The sequence below is a fragment of the Stegostoma tigrinum genome, chromosome 13 (genome assembly GCF_030684315.1).
Source record: "Stegostoma tigrinum isolate sSteTig4 chromosome 13, sSteTig4.hap1, whole genome shotgun sequence".
NCBI classification, from domain to species: domain Eukaryota; kingdom Metazoa; phylum Chordata; class Chondrichthyes; order Orectolobiformes; family Stegostomatidae; genus Stegostoma; species Stegostoma tigrinum.
The window spans coordinates 10,156,089-10,178,255 of NC_081366.1; the positions used below are offsets into that span (position 1 = coordinate 10,156,089).

General features: G+C 45.1%; 1 protein-coding gene across 1 annotated transcript in view; it reads left to right on the top strand.

Moving 5' to 3' along the window:
- The first annotated feature begins 306 nt into the window (after nucleotides 1-306).
- LOC125458290 (arylsulfatase I) overlaps nucleotides 307-22,167 on the top strand; it is a 42,133-nt gene continuing 20,272 nt past the window's right edge. The window contains exon 1 of the mRNA XM_048543458.2: nucleotides 307-628. Within this exon, the coding sequence (XP_048399415.1) occupies nucleotides 321-628 (308 nt within the window). The 5' untranslated portion in view covers nucleotides 307-320. The remainder of the gene's footprint in view (nucleotides 629-22,167) is intronic.

Sequence of the window (22,167 nt, forward strand, 5' to 3'; positions counted from 1 at the left end):
CAGGGGGTCGGAGGCGGTTGTGTTCCAGGAGACTGGGAGGCAGAACTGGCAGGCAGGCATATTGCAGTGCACTTTAAGACTGGGTTCAACTAGCTGAGCCAGCACTGGGTTAACTCCAGCATCTTTTTGGTGCCGAGGAAATTTGAAGCAAGCCAGGGAAAGAAAAAGAAACTTTCAGTTTTTGGGGGAGGTGGAAAAGTTTGTAAAAAGTTGTTGAAAGTTTGCCCCAGCTGCGATGTTGGGATTGTGAGTGTCTTTGTTTTTTTTGGGGGGGGGGGAGGTTTGAGGGTGGGTGCTTGTTGGAGAGGTGTGTGGACATTATGGCTGTGTATACTCTGACCGGCTTCTCCTTGCTGAGTTTATTGTCTTTCGGTTATTTGTCCTGGGATTGGATGAAACCGGGTTTAAACGGGAAGAAAGTGCCCAGCCTGGATATGGGCAGTGCCAGGGCGAAGCCTCATATTGTCTTCATTCTGGCGGATGACCAGGGTTTTCATGATATCGGGTACCACGGTTCAGACATCCACACTCCGACCATGGACCGACTGGCCGCCGAGGGGGTGAAACTGGAGAATTACTACATCCAGCCCATCTGTACCCCGTCCAGGAGTCAACTCATTACTGGGAGGTGAGTTTCACCGCGGTCCTCCAATCCGCCTCCCTGCCTGCAACTATCGAGACGAAACGATTTGTCTAGCGCCTGCCGCCGCCTCAGGGCTTGCCAAACCCCTTCACAGCCCAAGAGACGGTGCCTGACCGCGGGCCGCTCGGCCAGGTGCCCGTGCTAGCGCTCTGCAAGGGCTCACCGGCACTACTCCCTTTTCTGTAAGTGGAGTGCAGGGGCTCCGGGGAAAAGGCCATGAGACTGGTTCTAATCATAGAAATCATTGGCGTCCCTACATTGTGGATGAAGGCCATTCAGCCTATCAATGCTGCACCAGTACCCTGAAGAGCATGCTATCCCCCACCCCGCCGATCTCAGGAGCCCCACATTTCCCATGGCTAGCCCACCTTGTCTGCACATCCGTGGAAGCTGTGCTCAATTTAACATGACCAATCCACCTAACCTGCATAGCTTAGGCACAGTGGTTAGCACTGCTGCCTCACAGTGCCAGGGATCTGGGTTTGATTCCACCCTTGGGCGACTATCTGTGTGGAGTTTGCACATTTTCCTACTGACTGTGTGGGTTTCCTCCAGGTGCTCTGGTTTTCTCCCACACTCCAAAGATGTGCAGGTTAGGGTGAGTTGACCATGCTTAATTGTCCCGTAGTGTCCAGGGACATGCAGGCTGGGTGGGTTGACTGCAGGAAATGTAGGGTATTAGGTATAGGGTAGGGGGTGGGTCTCGGTAGGATGCTGTTCGGAGGGTCAATGCATATTTGATAGCCCAAAAGGCCTCTTTCCACACTTTGGCATTCTGTAATTCTCGGTAATAGAATTGGTGCAGGCTTGATGGAGCAAATGGTCATCTTCTGCAATATAACAATCCTGTGATTCTTCTTCAGAAAATCATCTAATTTCCTATTGAAAACCATGGTCGAATCTATCCACCTAACTGTCCTCTGGGCAAACGCTGCCGAGCCAGTGAAACTCTCATCCTCTGAATGAGTAATTCATAGGCAGTGCATTCTAAATCCTACCCGCTCGCTGCTCTGCCTGCATTTCCTACATTACAGCTGAGGTTGTGAGTGTAGACAGTGGTCCAATGTAGGAAACTCAGCAGCAAGTTTTTACACAGCAAGCTCCCACAGTCAGCAGCTGTCAGCAAATGACCATGTCAATACAAAAACAGGAAATACTCAGCAAAGGCAGGCAAACTCCCTGAGCCAGGATGACAAGTTGATCTTTCAGGTGATTAATTGTGTCGACTGATCTTTGCTGTCTGAGGGAATTGAGGACGAGTCGCGCTGAAACCCAACATTCGGCCTGATCTTATTGAGTGGTGATGCAGGCTCAATAGGCCGAATGGTCTACTCCAGCTATTATTTCTGGTGAGATTTAATAGAGCCGTTCGAACTCCCGAAGGATGCAGACAAAGTATGTAGGAAAGAACTGTTCCCATTGACAAAATCGTTGAGAAGGAGAGGGCTTTCATTTAACATGATTGGCAAACGAACCAAAGATGACATGAAGAAATAATTTGTTTCATGCTGCAACTGGTTATGGTCTGGAATTAAGATCAGGCATTCCTGAAAGGCTTTTGAAAGGGAATAAGAAACATTTGTAGGGCTACAGGAAAAAAGTGGGACTTACTGAGTCACTCCTGCTGGCAAAGAGCCAGTATGTGTGTGATGGGCTGAATAGTCTCTTTCTGTGCTGTGGTTACTCTGTGAGTCTCCGATTCTCTACTCATGTAATCTGCTTTAATATTGATTGTGGTGGTTTGGAAAGATAAATGGAGCCCCAGATCAGCAGAGGGAAATCCCATTCCTCATCATTGCTCTGCCCATTATCTTTAAAGTAGCAGATCTACTTTAGACGGTAGTTGGAGTAATATCTAATTGTGGCACCGCACCAGGGGCATCAAGCTAGACTTTCTGCTTAAATCTCTGGTCTGAGACTCAAACACTCAATAATGTGCTGACCAGAAAGCCATGGATAAAGCTGATAAAAAGGGGAAATATTTTCATTCTGTTTATAAATATTTTGTAAATTTATGCCAGTGTATTGCTAAGTTTTATCTATTATTTGCCAATATTTCTCATGATAGATTCCTATTAATACTTTGACAAGAAAATTCTAGAGGTGCAGTTGTGCAGACAGTGCAAAAAATTTAGTCTGATAAGTTTGTACAGATGGCCTCCGTAATAAACGTGGGCACAGACAATTGTATTGGAAATCTGTTTGAAAGTAAATACATATAACATTTAAGTAGAGCTAAAATGTCTTCTGCAAGCAATTCAGTTATTCCTTGCAATCACCACAATGTTGTAGGTCAAATGACAGATGTATATGAATAATTTTGTCTGGCTATCTTCCACCTTTTCCCTTTGAAGGTTCCACAACTTACTTTTATAATGTAAACCTGCCACATTGTAATTACACCTTCCCTCCACCGGAGACAGTGCAATATCTCCAGTAGCAATAAGCAGCAACTACAAGATAACAAAGTGTGAAGCTGGACGAACACAGCAGGCCAAGCAGCATCTCAGGAGCACAAAAGCTGACGTTTCCGGCCTAGACCCTTCATCAGAGAGGGGGATGGGGGGAGGGAACTGGAATAAATAGGGAGAGAGGGGGAGGCAGACCGAAGATGGAGAGTAAAGAAGATAGGTGGAGAGAGTGTAGGTGGGGAGGTAGGGAGGGGATAGGTCAGTCCAGGGAAGATGGACAGGTCAAGGAGGTGGGATGAGGTTAGTAGGTAGGAAATGGAGGTGCGGCTTGAGGTGGGAGGAAGGGATGGGTGAGAGGAAGAACAGTTTAGGGAGGCAGAGACAGGCTGGACTGGTTTTGGGATGCAGTGGGTGGAGGGGAAGAGCTGGGCTGGTTGTGTGATGCAGTGGGGGGAGGGGACGAACTGGGCTGGTTTTGGGATGCGGTGGAGGAAGGGGAGATTTTGAAGCTGGTAAAGTCCACATTGATACCATTGGGCTGCAGGGTTCCCAAGCGGAATATGAGTTGCTGTTCCTGCAACCTCCGGTGGCGTCATTGTGGCACTGCAGGAGGCCCATGATGGACATGTCGTCTGAAAAATGGGAGGGGGAGTTAAAATGGTTCATGAATGGGAGGTGCAGTTGTTTATTGCGAACCGAGCGGAGGTGTTCTGCAAAGCGGTCCCCAAGCCCCCACTTGGTTTCCCCAATGTAGGGGAAGCCACACGGGGTACAATGGATACAGTCTACCACATTGGCAGATGTGCAGGTGAACCTCTGCTTAATGTGGAAAGTCATCTTGGGGCCTTGGATGGGGGTGAGGGAGGAGGTGTGGGGGCAAGCGTAGCATTTCCTGCGGTTGCAGGGGAAGGTGCCGGGTGTGGTGGGGTTGGAGGGCAGTGTGGAGCGAACAAGGGAGTCACGGAGAGAGTTCACCTGGGCCATCTCCAACACATCCCTCGCCTTCCTGGACCTCTCAGTCTCCATCTCAGGGAACCAGCTAGCAACTGATGTCCATTTCAAGCCCACCGACTCCCACAGCTACCTGGAATACACCACCTCCCACCCACCCTCCTGCAAAAATTCCATCCCCTATTTCCAATTCCTCTGCCTCCGCCGCATCTGCTCCCAGGATGTGGCATTCCACTGCCGCACATCCCAGATGTCCAAGTTCTTCAAGGACCGCAACTTTCCCCCCGCAGTGGTCAAGAACGCCCTTGACCGCGTTTCCCGCATTTCCCGCAACAAATCCCTCACACCCCACCCCCGCCACAACCGCTCTAAGAGGATCCCCCTCGTTCTCACACACCACCCCACCAAGCTCCGGATACAATGCATCATCCTCTGACACTTCCGCCATCTACAATCCGACCCCACCACCCAAGACATTTTTCCATCCCCACCCTTGTCTGCCTTCTGGAGAGACCACTCTCTCCCCAAGGATGCCACCCGAAGGTTGTAGGAACAGCAACTCATATTCCGCTTGGGAACCCTGCAGCCCAATGGTATCAATCTCCCCTTCCCCCACCGCATCCCAAAACCAGCACAGTTCGTCCCCTCCCCCCATTGCATCACACAACCTGCCCAGCTCTTCCCCTCCCCCCAGTGCATCCCAAAACCAGCCCAGCCTATCTCTGCCTCCCTCACCTGTTCTTCCTCTCACCCATCCCTTCCTCCCACCCCAAGCCGCACCTCCATTTCCTACCTACTAACCTCATCCCACCTCCTTGACCTGTCCGTCTTCCCTGGACTGACCTATCCCCTCCCTACCTCCCCACCTCTTCTCTCCTGTCCACCTATCTTCTTTTCTCTTCATCTTCGGTCCGCCTCCCCCTCTCTCCCTATTTATTCCAGAACCCTCACCCCATCCCCCTCTCTGATGAAGGGTCCAGGCCCAAAACGTCAGCTTTTGTGCTCCTGAGATGCTGCTGGGCCTGCTGTGTTCATCCAGCCTCACATTTTATTATCTCGGATTCTCCAGCATCTGCAGTTCCCATTATCTCTGAAGCAACTACAACATGATCAGTGAAGGCAGTCCCCAGACTGAAGAATGTTCTGTTCTTCAGTCCATTCACACATTGATTTGTAAGCAGGTTGGAACACAGTATAAAGCAGCCATTCATAAGCACAGCAAATGTTTGTACATTGGATCTTTACGATTCCCCTATAGGATCGCATTCATAATTATGAGCATTTAAAGTCAAACATTCATAAATCAGCAACCCGATGTAGACTGATATTTCCCATTATAAGTATGGCCATTGTATGATACAACATAAAATTATACTATACAACTTCAAACTAAGAATTTATATATATCTGTTCTTTGGGCTAGCGGTTACCTGGTCATTAATTTGACCCATCACCATAAAACGCCCATCGCCATAGCATGAGGTGGTCGCCCTAGTGGTAGTATCCCGAGGCTATTAATCTGAACGGAAAAGAACTGCAGACACTGGAAATCAAAAATCGCTGAGAAAACTCAGCATGTCTGACAGCAGCTGTGGAGAGAAAACAGAGTGAACTTTTTTCAGATCTAGTGAAGGAGGCTCAGTTTTCTGACTTTGTTATTAACCCAGAGACCCAGGTAGTGCAGGATAACAAGGTGTAGAGCTGGAGGAACACAGCAGGCCAAGCAGCATCAGAGGAGCAGGAAAGCTGACATTTCAGATCTGGACCCTTCTACAGAAAAAGAATGTTTTTTTCTGAAGAATGGTCCAAACCCGAAACGTCAGCCTTCCTGCTCCTCTGATGCTGCTTGGCCTGCTGTGTTCCTCCAGCTCTACACCTTGTTATCTTCGATTCTCCAGCATTGGCAGTTCCTATTATCTCTGACCGAAGCAGTGCATTGGGTTCAAATCTTGCTATGACAGATCTTGGAATTTGAATTCAATTTGTGAAAATAAAAAGAGATTAAGAATCTGACGATGACTGTGAAACCATAATGATCATTGCGGGGGAAGTCTCTTCTGGTTCACTAATGAAGTCTATCATCCTCACCTGGTCTAGCCTGCATGTGACTCCAGGCCCACTGCAATGTGGCCGACTCTCGATTATCCTCTGGGCAGGTAGGGATTGGCAATAATACTGGCCTGGCCAGTGATGTCCACATCCCATAAATTAATGAAAATCAGCAAAAGTTTAGAGGGAGATAGTAAGAACTGCCGATGTTGGAATCAGAGATAACACAGTGTGGAGCTGAATGAGCACAGCAGGCCAGGCAGCATCAGAGGAGCAGGAAAGTTGATGGTTCAGGTCAGGGCCCTTCTTCAGGAGAAAACTTAGCTTCAGAAATTATTCAGAAAAATTTTTCAGGAGAAGGATCCTGACCCGAAATGTCAATTTTCCTGCTCCTCCGAAGCAGCCTGGCCTGCAGTGTTCATCCAACTCAACACTGTTAACCCAGGGTTTAAAGGGATGTGAGCAAAATTCTGAAAAATAGGACTAGATTAATTTATGATATTTGGTCAGCATGGAGGAGTTGGACCAAGGGGCCTGTTTCCATACTGTAAATCTCTATGACTCTATGATTCTAATAATAAATGAATTAAAACAAAAATCAAAAACCAGCCATTTGATTTAAAATTCGCTTAATAAAATACTGCAGCTATTTATTTAAAGGATGAAAGTGGTTTTTAATTTTAATTCTGGTAGAAGCTTGAACTCCTCTATGGGGAGTTGTCTGATATCTGACCTGGTAAAAATCAAAGAATTGCAGATGCTGGAGATCTAAAACAAACATAAAACAGAAATTACTGGAACAAATCGTCAGATCTAGCAGTTTCTGAGGGGAGAAAACTGTTCACCTTTCGAGTGTCTTCCCGTCTTCAGAACAAAGTTGTGGGGTAGGAAATATTATGGAAGAATAAGTTTAAAAAAAACATATGGAATGGGAGATAATGGGAACTGCAGATGCTGGAGAATCTGAGATAACAAAGTGTGGAGCTGGGTGAACACAACAGCATCTTAGGAGTAGGAAAGCTGACGTTTCGAATCTGATGAAGAGTCTAGACTCGAAATGTCAGCTTTTATGTTCCTAAGATGCAGCTTGACCTGCTGTATTCATCCAGCTCCACACTTTGTTGTCTCGTATGGAATGGGATAAGGCTATGTCATAACCTACCTTAAGCCTGCTCCATTATTCAGAAAGATCACAACCGAGCTATCTCAATTCCATTTCACCGCCTGGTCCTCATATCCCTCGATTTTTGTGACGTCTAGTGATTTCTTTCCCGAATGAGAGCCCACAGCCCTCTGGGGTAGAGTAATTCAAAAGTTCACAACTCTCCAAGTGAACAACTGTCTCCCCATCTTCATTCCAAATGCTTCTGTCACTGGAGTACGAAACAGCCTCTCAGACGCGACCTTGTTCAATTCTTTGATAAATTTTATGCATTTTATGAACTTAACTCACTTCATGCTTCTGAAGGTGTGGCAGAACCCCATTTTGAGGTCATACATTAAATTGTAAATTTAAATTTTAAATTGTTTGATAAATTTCTGTGTCCACATCAGTTTTGTGCCAACTCTCATCGGAAGACAAAACCTTCCTGTAGCCATCAGTCCAATGCTTTCAAAGTAATGTCCTCCCGAAGGTGTGTGTCCTTCCCAGTGGGAGTGTAGTGGGTAGCATCCCCCTTGTTAAATCAGATGCTCCAGGCTCAAGTGGAGAGGTAATGGCCTACTGGTATTACCTCTAGACTATTAATCCAAAGACCCAGATAATGTTCTGCGGATCTGGGTTCAAATCCCATGGCAGACAGTGAATTTGAATTCAACAAAAGTATCTGGAATTAAGAATCTAATGATGACCATGAATCCTTTGTCGATTGTTGGAAAAACCCACCTGGTGCATTAATGGCCTTTAGGGAAGGAAACTGCCATCCTTACCTGGTCTGGCCTACATGTGACTCTAGCCTCGCAGCAATGTGGTTGACTCTTGACTGCCCTCTGGGCAATTAGGGATGGGTTCCCAGCCAGCAATGCCCTCATCTCGTGAATGAATCAAGGAGAAAAAAAGTCCAACTGCAAAGGTAAGAAAGATGTGTTCATAACCTGACAAAATAGCTTGAGTATTGTAAGAGGATGTCACATATTGTGGATTCTGTGGGAGGAGACTGAGGGTTATAATTGCTACAATTACCCAGGAGTTCCAGTGCAAGCACAGGGTGTAGAAGAGAAACAGGCCATGCGCTTCAAGAACCGGGCCGGTGCACCCATGTTGGGGTACAACACAAAGTAAAGACAGTGGTCCCAGAGTGCAGTCAATAAGGTGACCCACATTTCAAAGTTGGATACAGACAAATTGGAATGTTGGCCCTATGCAACTAAAGTGCTGTCATTGACTCTGTGTTTCTCATTGAGTTAGGACTTTGGACGCCATTGATGTTTGGTGTAGCTAAGAGTTGAGGCTCAGTGTAACTGAGGAACCGAGGTGCCAGAGAGCTGGAATCATACCAGTAGCTAGATGCTGGGGTGCGGCTTTGTGAATCTAGTGGGATCAAGTTTTGGAAGAAGAGATTGCGCAACTGGGAGATGATCAGCATTTGAGGAAGTATGAGGTGTGGGATCACAGCAATGTTTACCTGCAAATCTTCCCGATACACATCAATAGCAGGAGGGTAAAGAGTGAGAGAGGTTCCTGGTCAGCCCCGTGTTGAAACCTCTGATTTGATTTAATTTGATTTATTGTAGTTACATTTACCGAAGTATAGTGAAAAGTTTTGTTTTGTGTGCAGTACAGGCAGATTATAGCAAACAAGGAGTACAGATCATAGCGTGCCTGGAGAACGAAGCATACAAGGTTATGCTGCACCAGAGATGTGCAAAGCAGAAACAACATTAGATTTGAAGTTGGGGGGTGGGGGTCCATTCAGCAGTCTAATTACAACAGGGAAGAAGCTGTTCTTGAACCTGTTGGTGCGTGTGTTCTAGCTTCTGTATCTTCTGCCTGACGGAAGAGTTTGGAAGACTGTTTTACCGGGCTTGGAGGGGTCTTTGATGATGTTGGCAGCCTTTCTGTGGCAATGAGAAGTGTAAACGGAGTCCATTAATGGGAGGTTGGCTTTCCTGATGGTCTGGGCACAACTTTCCGTGGTTTCTTATGGCCCTGGGCAGAGCAGTTGGTGTACCAAGCGATTATGTACCCAGACAGTAGAAGTTGGTGAAAATCCTTATGGACATGTTGGATTTCCTAAGCCGTCTGAGAAAGAGGAGGCATTATTGTGCCTTCTTAACTGTCACATTTATGTGGGAAGCCCAGGACAGGCTGTTGGGTATCGTCACTCATAGGAACTTGACATTCTTAACCCGTTCTACCTCAGGTCCATTGATGTAGATAGGGGTGTCCCCTTAGAGATAGTAGGAACTGCCGATGCTGGAGTCTGAGATAACAAGGTGTGGAGCTGAGGGAACACAGCAGGCTGGGCAGCATCAGAGGAGCAGGAAAGCTGCTTTCCCGCTTCCCTGATGCTGCCTGGCCTGCTGTGTTCCTCCAACTCCACACCTTGTTATCTTGGGGGAAAACTTCCTCCTTTTTCTTTACTGAAGTCAATGATCAGTTCTTTTGTTTTGCTGACATTGAGAGAGAGATTGTTACCACTATCTATAGATCTACAGTATGATATGCAGGTATAAGCATGTGCTTTCAGTCAGTTGTAACTGTAATATCAGGAGTCTAAGCTGTACACTATACTCCAGGTGCCATTCCACTGAAGTTGTATGTAGCTTCAGTAAGACTGCTTTGCCTTTATATTCCATTAACACTTTGTAATAAGGTTTGAATGTTATTTATTTTCCTAATTGCTTACTATACCTGCATGTTCACGTTCTGTGGTTTATGTACAGGATGCTGCTCAATATCCATATTTCTGAGTCAGCATGGATAGGTATATTCTCCCCCTCTATTTTCCTTACCCAGGTGGATAGCTTCACACTCCCTAATGTTACATTCCATCCGTCGTACAGTCATACAGCCATACAGGCCTTTGGTCTAACCAGTACACTCCGCTTACACTCCTCATTGCCATGGAAAGGCTGCCAACATCATCAAAGACCCCTCCAAGCCCGGTAAAACACTCTTCCAAACTCTTCCATCAGGCAGAAGATACAGAAGCTAGAACACACGCACCAACCAGTTCAAGAACAGCTTCTTCCCTGTTGTAATTAGACTGCTGAATGGTTGGAAACAGACCTTTTCGTCTAACCAGTACAGGCTGGCCAAGTTTCCCAAACCTAACTTGGGTTGGCACGGTGGCTCAGTGGTTAGCACTGCTGCCTAACAGCACCAGGACATGGGTTCAATTCCATCCTGGGCCGACTGTCTGTGTGGATTTTGCATATTCTCCCTGTGTCTGCATGGGTTTCCTCCCACAGTCCAAAGATGTGCAGGCTAGGTAGATTGGCCATGATAAATTGCCCTGGGGTGTGTCGATTAGGTGGGTTTATAGGTGAATGGGTCTGAGTGGGACGCTCTCTGGGTTGGTGTGGACTTGTTGGGCTGAAGGGCTTGTTCCACACTGTAGGGATTCTATGATTGAACTAGCCCCATTTGCCTGCACTGGACCCATATTCCTCCAAACCTCTCCTATTCATGTATCCATCTTTTAAATGTGGTAGCTGTGCCAGCATCTACCACTTCCTCAGGCAGTTCATTCCACACATGAGCCACCCTCTCTCTAAAAAGGTTGCCCCTCAGGTACCTTTTAAATCTGCCTCCTCTCACCTTAAAAATACGCCGTCCAGCTTTGAACCCGAGGGAAAAGACCTTTGCTATTCACCTTATCTATGCCCCCATGATTGTAAGGTCACTTTCCAACCTCCTACTCTCCAGTGGGAAAAATCCCAGCCTATCCAGCCTTTCCTTTGCCAAATCACTTAACATCTTTTTTGGTATTCATTTCAAATGAGCGTCATTAGCTCGGCCAACACTCGTTGCTGTAATTGCCCCGAGAAATTGGTAGTGAGCTGCCTCCTTGAACCACTACAGACTGCATGGTGTAGGTGGACCCACAAATATTGACAAGGTTTTGAGGGGAGAGTTCCAGGATTTTGACCTATCCCATGCATCTGCTGCCCTTACCCTTCTGGATGGTTGGGGTGGTCTATCCGTTTGCAGCCTCTTCAATCTAGCTTACTTCCCCACTGAGCTTTGAAATGTCAGTAAACCTGAACCTCAATTCCATCCAGTAGTCTGATCTAAGTGATCCGGAATATGGCTTGAAACTAAATTACAGGATGAAAGGACCAAAGCTTCAAAGTAAATTAGGGCACTTGATGTTCAGAGTTATTTAGTCCAAGTGCAACAAAAAAGTGAAATGATTCAATAATATGAACAAAAAGTACATTTGGAATCATTTAAGAAATCTGTCTGACGCTTGATGGGTAAATGGTACGGTAATTCTGCGTTACCTTCCTGACATGTCTAATTCTATTTGTTCAGAATTAAAGTCTTTGGATCAGGAGCTCTGTTGGTCCTTGATGAATACATCTCAAATGAGATTTTCTTTGGAACAGGGGAGGTTACAAAGAGATTTGTTGGAGGTTCCTAACATCCCAGGGTTTGTTTTTTGATAAAGCAAAGATGGAGAAATTGTGTTTCAGTCAGTAACCAGAGGATATAGGTTTAGGAAATTTTGCAAAGTGACCTCAGAGAAATCAGGCGAATGTTTTTCACACAACGATTATTGCTGCTTTGGACCATGTTGTCAGTGGAAGTAGTTTGAAATATAGCTTTCAAAAGGGGAATTGGATTAACACTTGAAGGAGAACATCTGCAGGGCTACTAGGGAAGATCAATTGGATAAGCCAGCAGAGGCAGAAAGGCCTCCTTTTTTGATTTCTCTGAGAAATATAGAGAGAAAAATTCTGAAGTGCCAAGGGAACAGTTTGTTTTTGTTAACAAATTTTTAAAAATTTTAATTAATTGAAAAAAAACATACATACTTTATCTGGTGGCGCTGCATCTGAAAATAGAATTGGGAAGAATTCAGGGTGCCCAATCCATGATCACTGCTTCGTAGATATGATTTGACATCACATCTTATTATCAACCACAAACACTCAGTAATCTGAGGTGATTTAGTACTGCAGTCAAGAGTCAAATGGTTGGGTCTGTCGTTGTATGAAACTCAATAATCATGGCTCAGGGAGAAACAAACTGGCTCAAAAGTTTAGGGGAGGATTCAAGTATAGAGATGTGAAGGATTGTTCCTGAGCACCATGGAGTTGAATGCATACTCTCTTGATGCCATGTAATCCAAACCATTTTGATTTTTTCTTTGTTGAAACTGATAGATTTGCTTGGCCATTTCAAAGGGTAGTGCTCAAGAATCAACCGTTTTGTTGTGGGACCTTCTATAGATCAGATGGCGCCTTGATAAATAAGTTTATGTTTCCTTGTTAAATGGTGAAACCCACTGCGAGCTTATTTCATGTTAGATTGTGGTCACAGGCAGATATTAACAACCCTAGCGATTAAATTGGTCATTTTCACATTTGTGACAATCTGTGAAAACTGGGGACCTGATTTCCAGCACACTCTACACCTCAGGATCATGACACTCAACAGCAAGACAGATCATATGGGGCCACTCAGGACCCACTGACTTGCAGGAAAACCCTTAACTGCAAAGATTTAAATGGCTGTATTTTGACAGGGAAGCATCTGTCAGCATGTCCGTTGTTTTGCTGAGAGTTCCATGAAAATAAAAGGAGAAAAAAATCTATTCCTGCCCTTTCCTCTCATCTTAGTTTTAACGGCTGCAGTTAAATTAGGTCTGCCCCATCTACCTTCTCAGGTAAATATGAAAGATCCCATGGAGAAAAGAGCAAGGGCATTTTCCCTGATGTTCTGGCCAATATCTATTGAATGACTGCAAGATTCTGAGGTGCAGGGGGATCTGGGAGTTCTGGTGCATGACTCACAAAATGTTAGTTTATAGGTACAGCATGGAATCAAGAAGGGTAATAGAATATTACCCTTCATTATGAGAGGAATTAAACATAAAACTAAGGATGTTATGCTCCAGGGCACTGCTGAGATCAAATCTGAAATACTATTTGCAGTTTTGGTCTCCTTATTTCAGGAAAGTGGTAATTACATCAGAGGGAACTCTGAGGAGGTTTACTGGAATGATACCTGGAATGAGTGGGTTGTCTTCTGAGGAGAGGTTGGACAGATTGAGTTCAGAAGAGTGAGGGGAGATTTGATTGAAATGTTTAAATACTGTATGGTCTTGACAAGGTTGATGTGGAAAAGATATTTCCACTTGTGGGGGGAGTCACAAACCTCTTCACTCAGAATTAGGGGCTGCCCTTTAGGAACAGAGATGAGGAGAGTGGCTTCTGTGTGTTGTGTGACTTTGGAACTCTCTGCCTTGGAAGGTGGTGGAGGCAGAGTCATTTTTTATTCACTTGTGGGATACGGGCATCACTGGCTGGGACAGCATTTATTGCCCGTCCCTAGTTGCCCCATGAGAAGGTGGTGGTGAGATGCCTTTTTGAACTGCTGCACTCCACCTGCTGTGGGCTGACCCACAATGCCCTTAGGGAGGGAATTCCAGGGTTGTGACCCAGTGATAGTGAAGGAACGGCAATATATTTCCAAGTCAGATGATGAGTGGCTTAGAGTGGAACTTGCAGGGGGTGGTGTTCCCATGTATCTGCTTCTTTGACCTTCTAGATGGAAGTGTTTGAGAGTTTGGAAGGTGCTGTCTGAGGATCTTCGGTGAATTTCTGCAGTGCATCTAGTAGATAGCACAGGCTGCTGCTACTGAGTTTTGTTGGTGGATGTTTGTGAATGTGGTGTCAGTCAAGCGGCTGCTTTCTACTGTATGATATCAAGCTTCTCCAATGTTGTTGAAGTTGCAGCCATCCAGGCAAGTGGGGAGTATTGTCTTGCAGTCATGGCTTGTGCCTTGTGGATGGTGGACAGGCTTTGGGGAGTCAGGAGGTGAGTTACTTGCTACAGTGTTCCTAGCCTCTTACCTGCTCTTGTAGCCATTGTGTTTATGTGGTGAGTCCAGTTGAGTTTCTGGTCAATGATAACCCCAGGATGTTGATAGTGGGTGGCTCAGAGATGATAACGCTATTATAGAATTGAATATTTTTAAGGCAGTGCTGGATACCACCTTATTAATTGGGGGGGGGGTGGAAATGATGACTGGGGGTAGAGGGGAACATGGAATTCAAAACGCAACCAGATCAGCCATGATCTTATTGATTGGTATGAAAGGGCTGAATGGCCCTTGCTGCCCCTATTTCATAGGCTCACTTGTTTACCCCTCAACAAACATTTATATCCATGGTGGACGTCATATGGGAAGAACCTGTATGAAATGGATTCTCTGCCATTGCAGTTTAGGGGACCTTACAGTGTGCAAGATGGTTGCCACATTTTCTATGTAAAAAAAGAAATTGCCTGCAAAGTGATTAATGTCTTAATACCACAAATGCCTTCATGTCAACAGAATCTGTTTCCCTATGCTCTTGCTTTCACCTAGTACGAATGCCAAATATCTCCAACGTGTAGATTCCATACCTTACGGTCATTCATCCATTTTGAATTTGCATAAATAGTTATCACAGGGCTTTGTCCTTTCAAAATATAGTTTGCAGTAGCGATGACTTGTCATTTTTATCTGTCCACTTTGATTAAATTCCCCGCCCATATTTATTGCAAGATCCACCAGCTAAGTTGAGAAGTTAAAATAAATAAACAATTTTAATTATTAGATAAAAATTATTGCTCCTTTGGTCTCCAAAGTTCTCTCAGCAGAATGAAGATGAACAAACTGCTAGACACACCCCTGTGAAAATATGGCTGTTGGAAGCTGTATGTTTAAGGGGCTTTTTTGCGAGTCACTGGGTCCCAAGTGACTCTATGCACTCTATATCTTTGATCAGTGTCACGGCCTTGATGAGTAGAATATGCTGGAAATCAAGCCCCTAGTTTCAGCAAGTCACCACAAATGTGGTGACCAAATGAATCACGAGGCTGGTAAATGTTGAGAGAGATGATGGGAACTGCAGATGCTGGAGGATCCAAGATAACAAAGTGTGAAGCTGGATGAACACAGCAGGCCAAGCAGCATCTCAGGAGCACAAAAGCTGACGTTTCGGGCCTAGACCCTTCATCAGTCAGAGTCATTATATTCATCTTTCTGATGAAGGGTCTAGGCCCGAAAAGTTAGCTTTTGTGCTCCTAAGATGCTGCTTGGCCTGCTGTGTTCATCCAGCTCCACACTTTGTTAGCTGGTAAATGTCTGATGTGACCTCTATCTAAGACAAAATAAACTCGCAGCTGGTTCCATCATAAAACAAGGAAACAAAAACTTATTTGTTAAACTGGTCTGATCTACATCTGACTCTAGACTCTAGACCCACAGACTCTTAACTGCCCTCTGAAATGCCTAAGCAAGCCTCTTAGTGGCGCTAGCCTCAACAAAGAAATGTACATGCCATGTGGTATCGACTAAGGCATTCGAATCAACCCTGCAAAGATATACCTTACTAACATCTGCAAGCTAGTGCCAAGAGTGGGAGAGCTGTCTCGCAGACTAGTCACGCAACAGCCTGACATAGCCACACTCACAGAATCATACCTTGCAGACAATGTCCCAGACGCCACCATCACCATCACCGGCCAGACAGACTCAGCAGAGGGGGTGGCGCAGTGGTATATAGTCGGAAGGGTGTTGCTCTGGAAATCCTCAACATTGCCTCTGGACCTCATGAAGTCTCGTGGCTACAGGTTAAACATGGGCAAGGAAACCTCCTGCTGATTACCACATACCATCCTCTGTTGGATGATGAATTGGTATTCCTCCATGTTGAGCAATACTTGGAGGAAGCACTAAGGGTGTCAAGGATGCAAAATGTGCTCTGAGTGGGGGATTTCAATATGTACCACCAAGAGGTGGCTTGGCAGCAGCACGAGTAGGTGAAATTGTTTGGGTTGTAAAGGACATAGCTGTGAGACTGGGTCTGTGGCAGGTGGTGAGGGAACCAACAAGAGGGAAAAACATACTTGGCCTTATCCTCACCAATCTACCAGCTGCAGATACATCTGTCCCTGCCAATATCGGTAAGAGTGACACCGCACAGTTGTTGTGGAGATGAAGTCCCATTGTATTTACATTGAGAATGTCCTCCATTATATTGGGTGGCACTATCACAGTGCCAAATGGGACAGACCTCGAACAGATCTAGTAACACAAGACTGGGCATCCATGAGGCACCTTGGGTCATCAACAGTAGCAGAATCATACTCCAGCGCAATATGTAATCTCATGGCCTGGCATTTTCCCCACTCAATCATAATAATTAAGCTAGGGGATCAACCCTGGTTCAATAGAGAGATCAGGAGGGCATGCCAGAAGCAGCACCAGGCATAACTGAAGATGAGATGGCAACCTGGTGAAGCCACCAAACGGGACTACTTGTATGCCAAGCAACATAAGCAGCAAGTGACAGACAGAGCTAAGCAATCCTGATATCAATGGATTAGATCTAAGCTCCGCAGTCATGCCCCATCCAGTGGGGAATGGTGGTGGACAATTAAACAACTCACTGGAGGAGGAGGCTCCACAAATATCCCCATCCTCAATGATAGAAGAGCCCAGCACATCAGTGCAAAAGTTAGGCTGAAGCTTTCGAGTAATCTTTAGGTAGCAGTGCCAAATGGATGATCCATCTCGGCCTTCTCCAGTGATCCCCAGCATCATAGAGGCCAGTTGTCAGTGAATTCCACGTGATGTCAAGAAACAGCTGGAGGCAATGGACACTGCAAAGGCTACGGGCCCTGATAAGATTCCACCAATAGTACTGAAGACTTATACTCTAAGACTTGTCACTCCCCTAGCCAAGCTGTTCCAGAATAGTTACAACACTGGTATCTGCCCTACAATGTAGAAAATTGCCCAAATAGTCCTGTACACAAAAAGCAGGACATATCCAACCTGGCCAATTACTGCCCAATCAGTCCCCTCTTGATCATCAGTAAAGTGATGGAAGGTGTCAGTAACAGTGCTATCAAGCAGCACCAGCTCAGCCATAACCTACTCAATGACGCCCAGTTTGGGTTCTGCCAGAGCCACTCAGATCATGACCTCATCACAGGCTTGGTCCACACGTGGACAAAAGAACTGAATTCTAGGCGTCAGTTGAGAGCGAGAGCCCTTGACATCAACACTGCATCCAAATGACTGACACATCAGGGTCCCCTCGGAAAAGTGGAATTAATGAAAGCTAACGTGAACAACCAGGAGACAAGGGCACATGGGAACACCGCCACTTAAAAGGTCCTCTCCAAGATGCACACAACCCTGAGTTAAAAATATATCACTGTTCCTTCACAGTCGCTGAATCGAAATCTTGGAATTCCCTCCCTAATGTCATAGTGGGTCTACCTACAGCACATAGACTGCGGTGGTTCAAGAAGGCACCTTACCCCCACCTTCTCAAGGGCAACTTGGGACAGACAATAAATGCTGGGCCCAGCCAGTGATGCCCACATCCCATGAGTGAATGAGAAAAAACAGACTACTAAATCTCCCTTTTAAGAAGTGGAAAAATGGACTATCAATGACGTACATGCAAACTTTAAAAGCATACGCCCTTAAACCCAAAGACATGCATTCACAGATAAAACAGACAGGACAGGCATTTGCTGAAATATCGTGTGTGGAAAATCTAGGCAAAAAGGAACAAATTCTGTGGATCAAGAGTCCAAACCACAAACATGGAATGAAATGACTTTCTTGCAGTTCTTTGGATTTTTGACGCTGAGATTAAATTATTGATCATTGCAGCAATTCTCAACTCGATAGGCCGGCTTTTGGGCTGTGTTTTTTGCTTAAATTGTGGAATAATAGTAGAAGCACATAATCATCACAGTGCAGTACACTGGAGGCCCTTCGGCCCATCAAGTAGCTCCAAATATATTGAGCCAGGAATTCTTTTCCAGAATCTTTTAGCGCTGTTTGCTTTCCACCCACGATTTGTTGGGAGAGATCTGTCTTGCTTGAGGGGTGTTGTAGGTCTGAGTACAGTTGCCTTTGTCAATTCTGTTACAAACTGAAACTTAAAACCAATTAAAATGCTTTTTGCTGGGAAGCTTCTTTTTCAATCCAAAGTCACTTGATGCCAGTGAGATTCAAAATTGAATCCAGCTTCTCAAAAAATTGTATGCCCTCATGTCACCAATGATTGAACACCAATAGTTTCACTTTACTTTAAAGTTAGTAAAAAAAAAGTTCATTTTCTTACCATGGCAGTCTCAACCTCCAATTTCCCAGTTTATATTTCCAATAAAGACTTTTATCTGAGTAATGTCAGAAGGCACATGTGGATGGTCCTCTGTAAATGATGAGCGTGGTCTTTCTGTGAACCATCTCATGGACGAATAGTCCCCTGTGCAGGTCAGGCCAATCCACAAAGAGCAATTATTATAGAGGAAACACCAATAATCTCACTAGACCACGAATCTGGAGGACGAAGCTAATGCTTTAGGGACTTGGTTTCAAATACAACCACAGCAATGCAAGGAATTTGAATCCAATTAATAAATCTGGATTTTAGAGCTTATCTCCACAGTGATGCCACTAAGCTACTGTCAATTGTTGTAAAATCACAGCTGGTTCTTTAATCGGTTAGAATCATCAAACCCCCACAGCACAGAAAGAGATCATTCAGCCCATTGAGCCCACACTGACCCTTCAAGAAACATCCTAACCAGACCCACTGCCACTACCCTCACCCATAACCCTGCATATCCTATGGCTAACCCACCCAGCCTGCACATCCCTTGACACAGTGAGGCAATTGAGCATGGCCAATCCACCCTAACTTGCACTGTGGGAGGAAACCGGAGAACCAGGAGAAAACCCATGCAGACACGGGGAGAATATGCAAACAGACAGTTGCCTGAGGGTGGAATCGAACCGGGGTCCCTGGTGCTGTGAGGCAGCAGTGCTAACCATTGATACAACTTTGGGAAGAAAATCTACCATCCACATTTGGTCTGGCATACATGTGACTTCAGGCAAAGCAATGTTGTTGATGTTTATTTGCCATTTGAAATAACTGAGCAAACCACCCAGATCAAGAACAGTCGTTAATGTACGACAAATACTGGCCTTAACAATGATGCCCACCATCAGGTGAAAAAATAAAGCAACTTACAGATGAGGGAAGGAAGCTAAGTGGATTTTTGTTTATTTAGAACAGAGCCTGTATTTGGTTGGAATGAAGAAATGATTTAAAATGAGTAATATCGACAGAAACATGATTCATGTTGGGTGACGATTGAGTTGGCAAAGAGACAGTCATTTCACAATGCTTGTAGCCTGAATTACACTCTAATCAAAAAAGCACTTTTTGAAATATTGCAAATCAAAACCCTGAAAAATGCATTTTACATTAGGTAGAACTCTCAAAATGTTTAGCTCTCAACAACGCAAAGTGATGTCACTTAAACAGTACGTGTAACAAATAACTTGTCAACTCCCATTAGAACTTTTCAACTTTGGCATTGTTGGCCTTGCCTAAACTTAAAAAAAATGTTCTGAAGTGACGTTTAGAGCTGATTTATTGTAATCTCATCCTTGACACCCACTCCCTCAACCTATGTGGTATGTAATCAAGACTTATCCTCCAACACATTACAACGGGGTGCTGCGTTATCAGAGGTGACTAATTTCAGACGAGACATTCAACTTGTGAATAGGAGTGGGCCATTCAGCCCCTCCAGCCTGTACAATCAACAGTGTATTTGTAGGTATGGCAGTCAATTTGCACAAAGCAAGATTCTATTGATAGAACTGAAACGATCGCCAGGTCACATGCTTTACATGATGTTGATTGAGTGATAAATATTAGCCTTGGGGGAGAACTCTCTGGCTCTTGTTCAAATGAGTGCCATGTGATTTTTACATTCATGCCCCTGACAGTGTGGCACTCCCACAGTATGATGCTGGAGAATGTAAGGGCCACCTATTTTTCCTATCTGACTATAAACTGGATTGGAAGTTGGACTGTTCTATCACTGAAATACCAGCAGAATTTTGTAACGTGGACAGACGAAGTGAAGCCCATTTTTAGCTGAGCAAGGCAATGTCGCTTTTTGAAGTGACAAAAATAGAAGTTGCTGGAAAAGGTCAGCAGGTCTGGCAGCATCTGTGAGGAGGAAATTCAGAATTAGCATTTTGGATCTGGTGACCCTTCCTCAGAACTTGTTTCTTGAAGTAGTGAGAGAGACTGAGTGGCACCAGAAGATTTTGAGTTGTTGGAAAATGACCTGAAGGCAGCCTTCAAATTGGGTGAGTTGCAGTTTCCTCCTAACTGTCAGTGCAGCTGTGCAGTGCAGTGCAGGACAGGACAGGACAGGCCAGGGCAGGGCAGGGCAGTGTAGGTCAGGGCAGTGCAGTGTAGGTCAGGTCACGTCAGGACAGGACAGGGCAGGGCAGGGCAAGAAGGACGTTGAGAGCCATGGAAATTCCATACATCTCTCTCTCACTCTCTCTCGCAATCACTTCTCTCTCGCGCTCTCTCTCACACACACCCTCTCTCTCTCACACTCTCTCTCACTCGCTCTCTCTCTCAATCTCTCTCTCTCTCTCACTCTCTCACTTCCATCTCCTGATGTGAATAAAAAGTTAGGTAAACCGAGAAAGCTTAAAAAGAAAGAATTCTAATAAGAGAAGACCTAGGCACAACCAGTCAGCTGTTAAAGTGAGGACCAAAAATCACTTGCGGCAGCAATGTGTCATCATCGCTAAAGTTAGGGGGAACTATTGGAGACAATTTGACTGACCCTTGTGATTTGAACTTGTTTTTCAAAATTTGAATCTCTGCCAATATTCTTTCCATCTGTACGTATGTGTGTGTGTGTGTGTGTGTGTGTGTGTGTGTGTGTGTGTACTAAAGGGTTATATTCATTGCCATTCAGTGTGTCATAATGATTAAAGTTATTTTCAGTTAATAATGAAATAATGCTAAGTAGTTTTACCCTGAGTAGCGGCCAGTCAGGCAAATTGTAAAAACTGAAATGACTGAGGATACTGTAAATTAATAGAGGGATCGAGTTCCAGAACCAAGAGGTCATGGTGAAGCTGTACAAAACTCTGGTGCGGCCACACTTGGAGTATTGCGTACAGTTCTGGTCACCGCATTATAAGAAGGATGTGGAAGCTTTGGAAAGGGTGCAGAGGAGATTTACTAGGATGTTGCCTGATATGGAGGGAAGGTCTTATGAGGAAAGGCTGAGGGACTTGAGGCTGTTTTCATTAGACAGAAGAAGGTTGAGAGGCGACTTAATTGAAACATATAAAATAATCAGAGGGTTAGATAGGGTGGAGAGGGAGAGCCTTTTTCCTAGGATGGTGACGGCGAGCACGAGGGGGCATAGCTTTAAATTGAGGGGTGAAAGATATAGGACAGATGTCAGAGGTAGTTTCTTTACTCAGAGTAGTAAGGGAATGGAACGCGTTGCCTGCAATGGTAGCAGATTCGCCAACTTTGGGTACATTTAAGTCGTCATTGGATAAGCATATGGACGTACATGGAATAGTGTAGGTTAGATGGGCTTGAGATCGGTATGACAGGTCGGCACAACATCGAGGGCCGAAGGGCCTATACTGTGCTGTAATGTTCTATGAAACAAAGACAGAAATTGCTGGTAAAGCTCAGCAGGTCTGGCAGCATCTATGGAGCGGAATAAATATTTTGAGTCCAGAACAGACGTCAGAACAGACCTGGAACATTTACTCTGATTTCTCTCCACAGATCCTGCTGCTTGACCTGCTGAGCTTTTCCAGCAATTTCTGTTTTTGAAATTGATTATCTTGGTGACCTGATTGGGAATGTGTACATTGCGAGGGATTGTGGAATGATGATTGACAGTCTCCTTCTGGTAAGTGTCAGCCCTTTCTGTGCACTCCAGTTTCTGAAGCTGGACCTGAACCTATGACCTTGAACTCTCCAGTAAGTATGCCATCCTCTGATTCACAGTTGAAAGGAGAAACAGGAAGAGGCCAATTCAGCCCCTTGATTCTGATCCAGCATTCAGTTGGATTA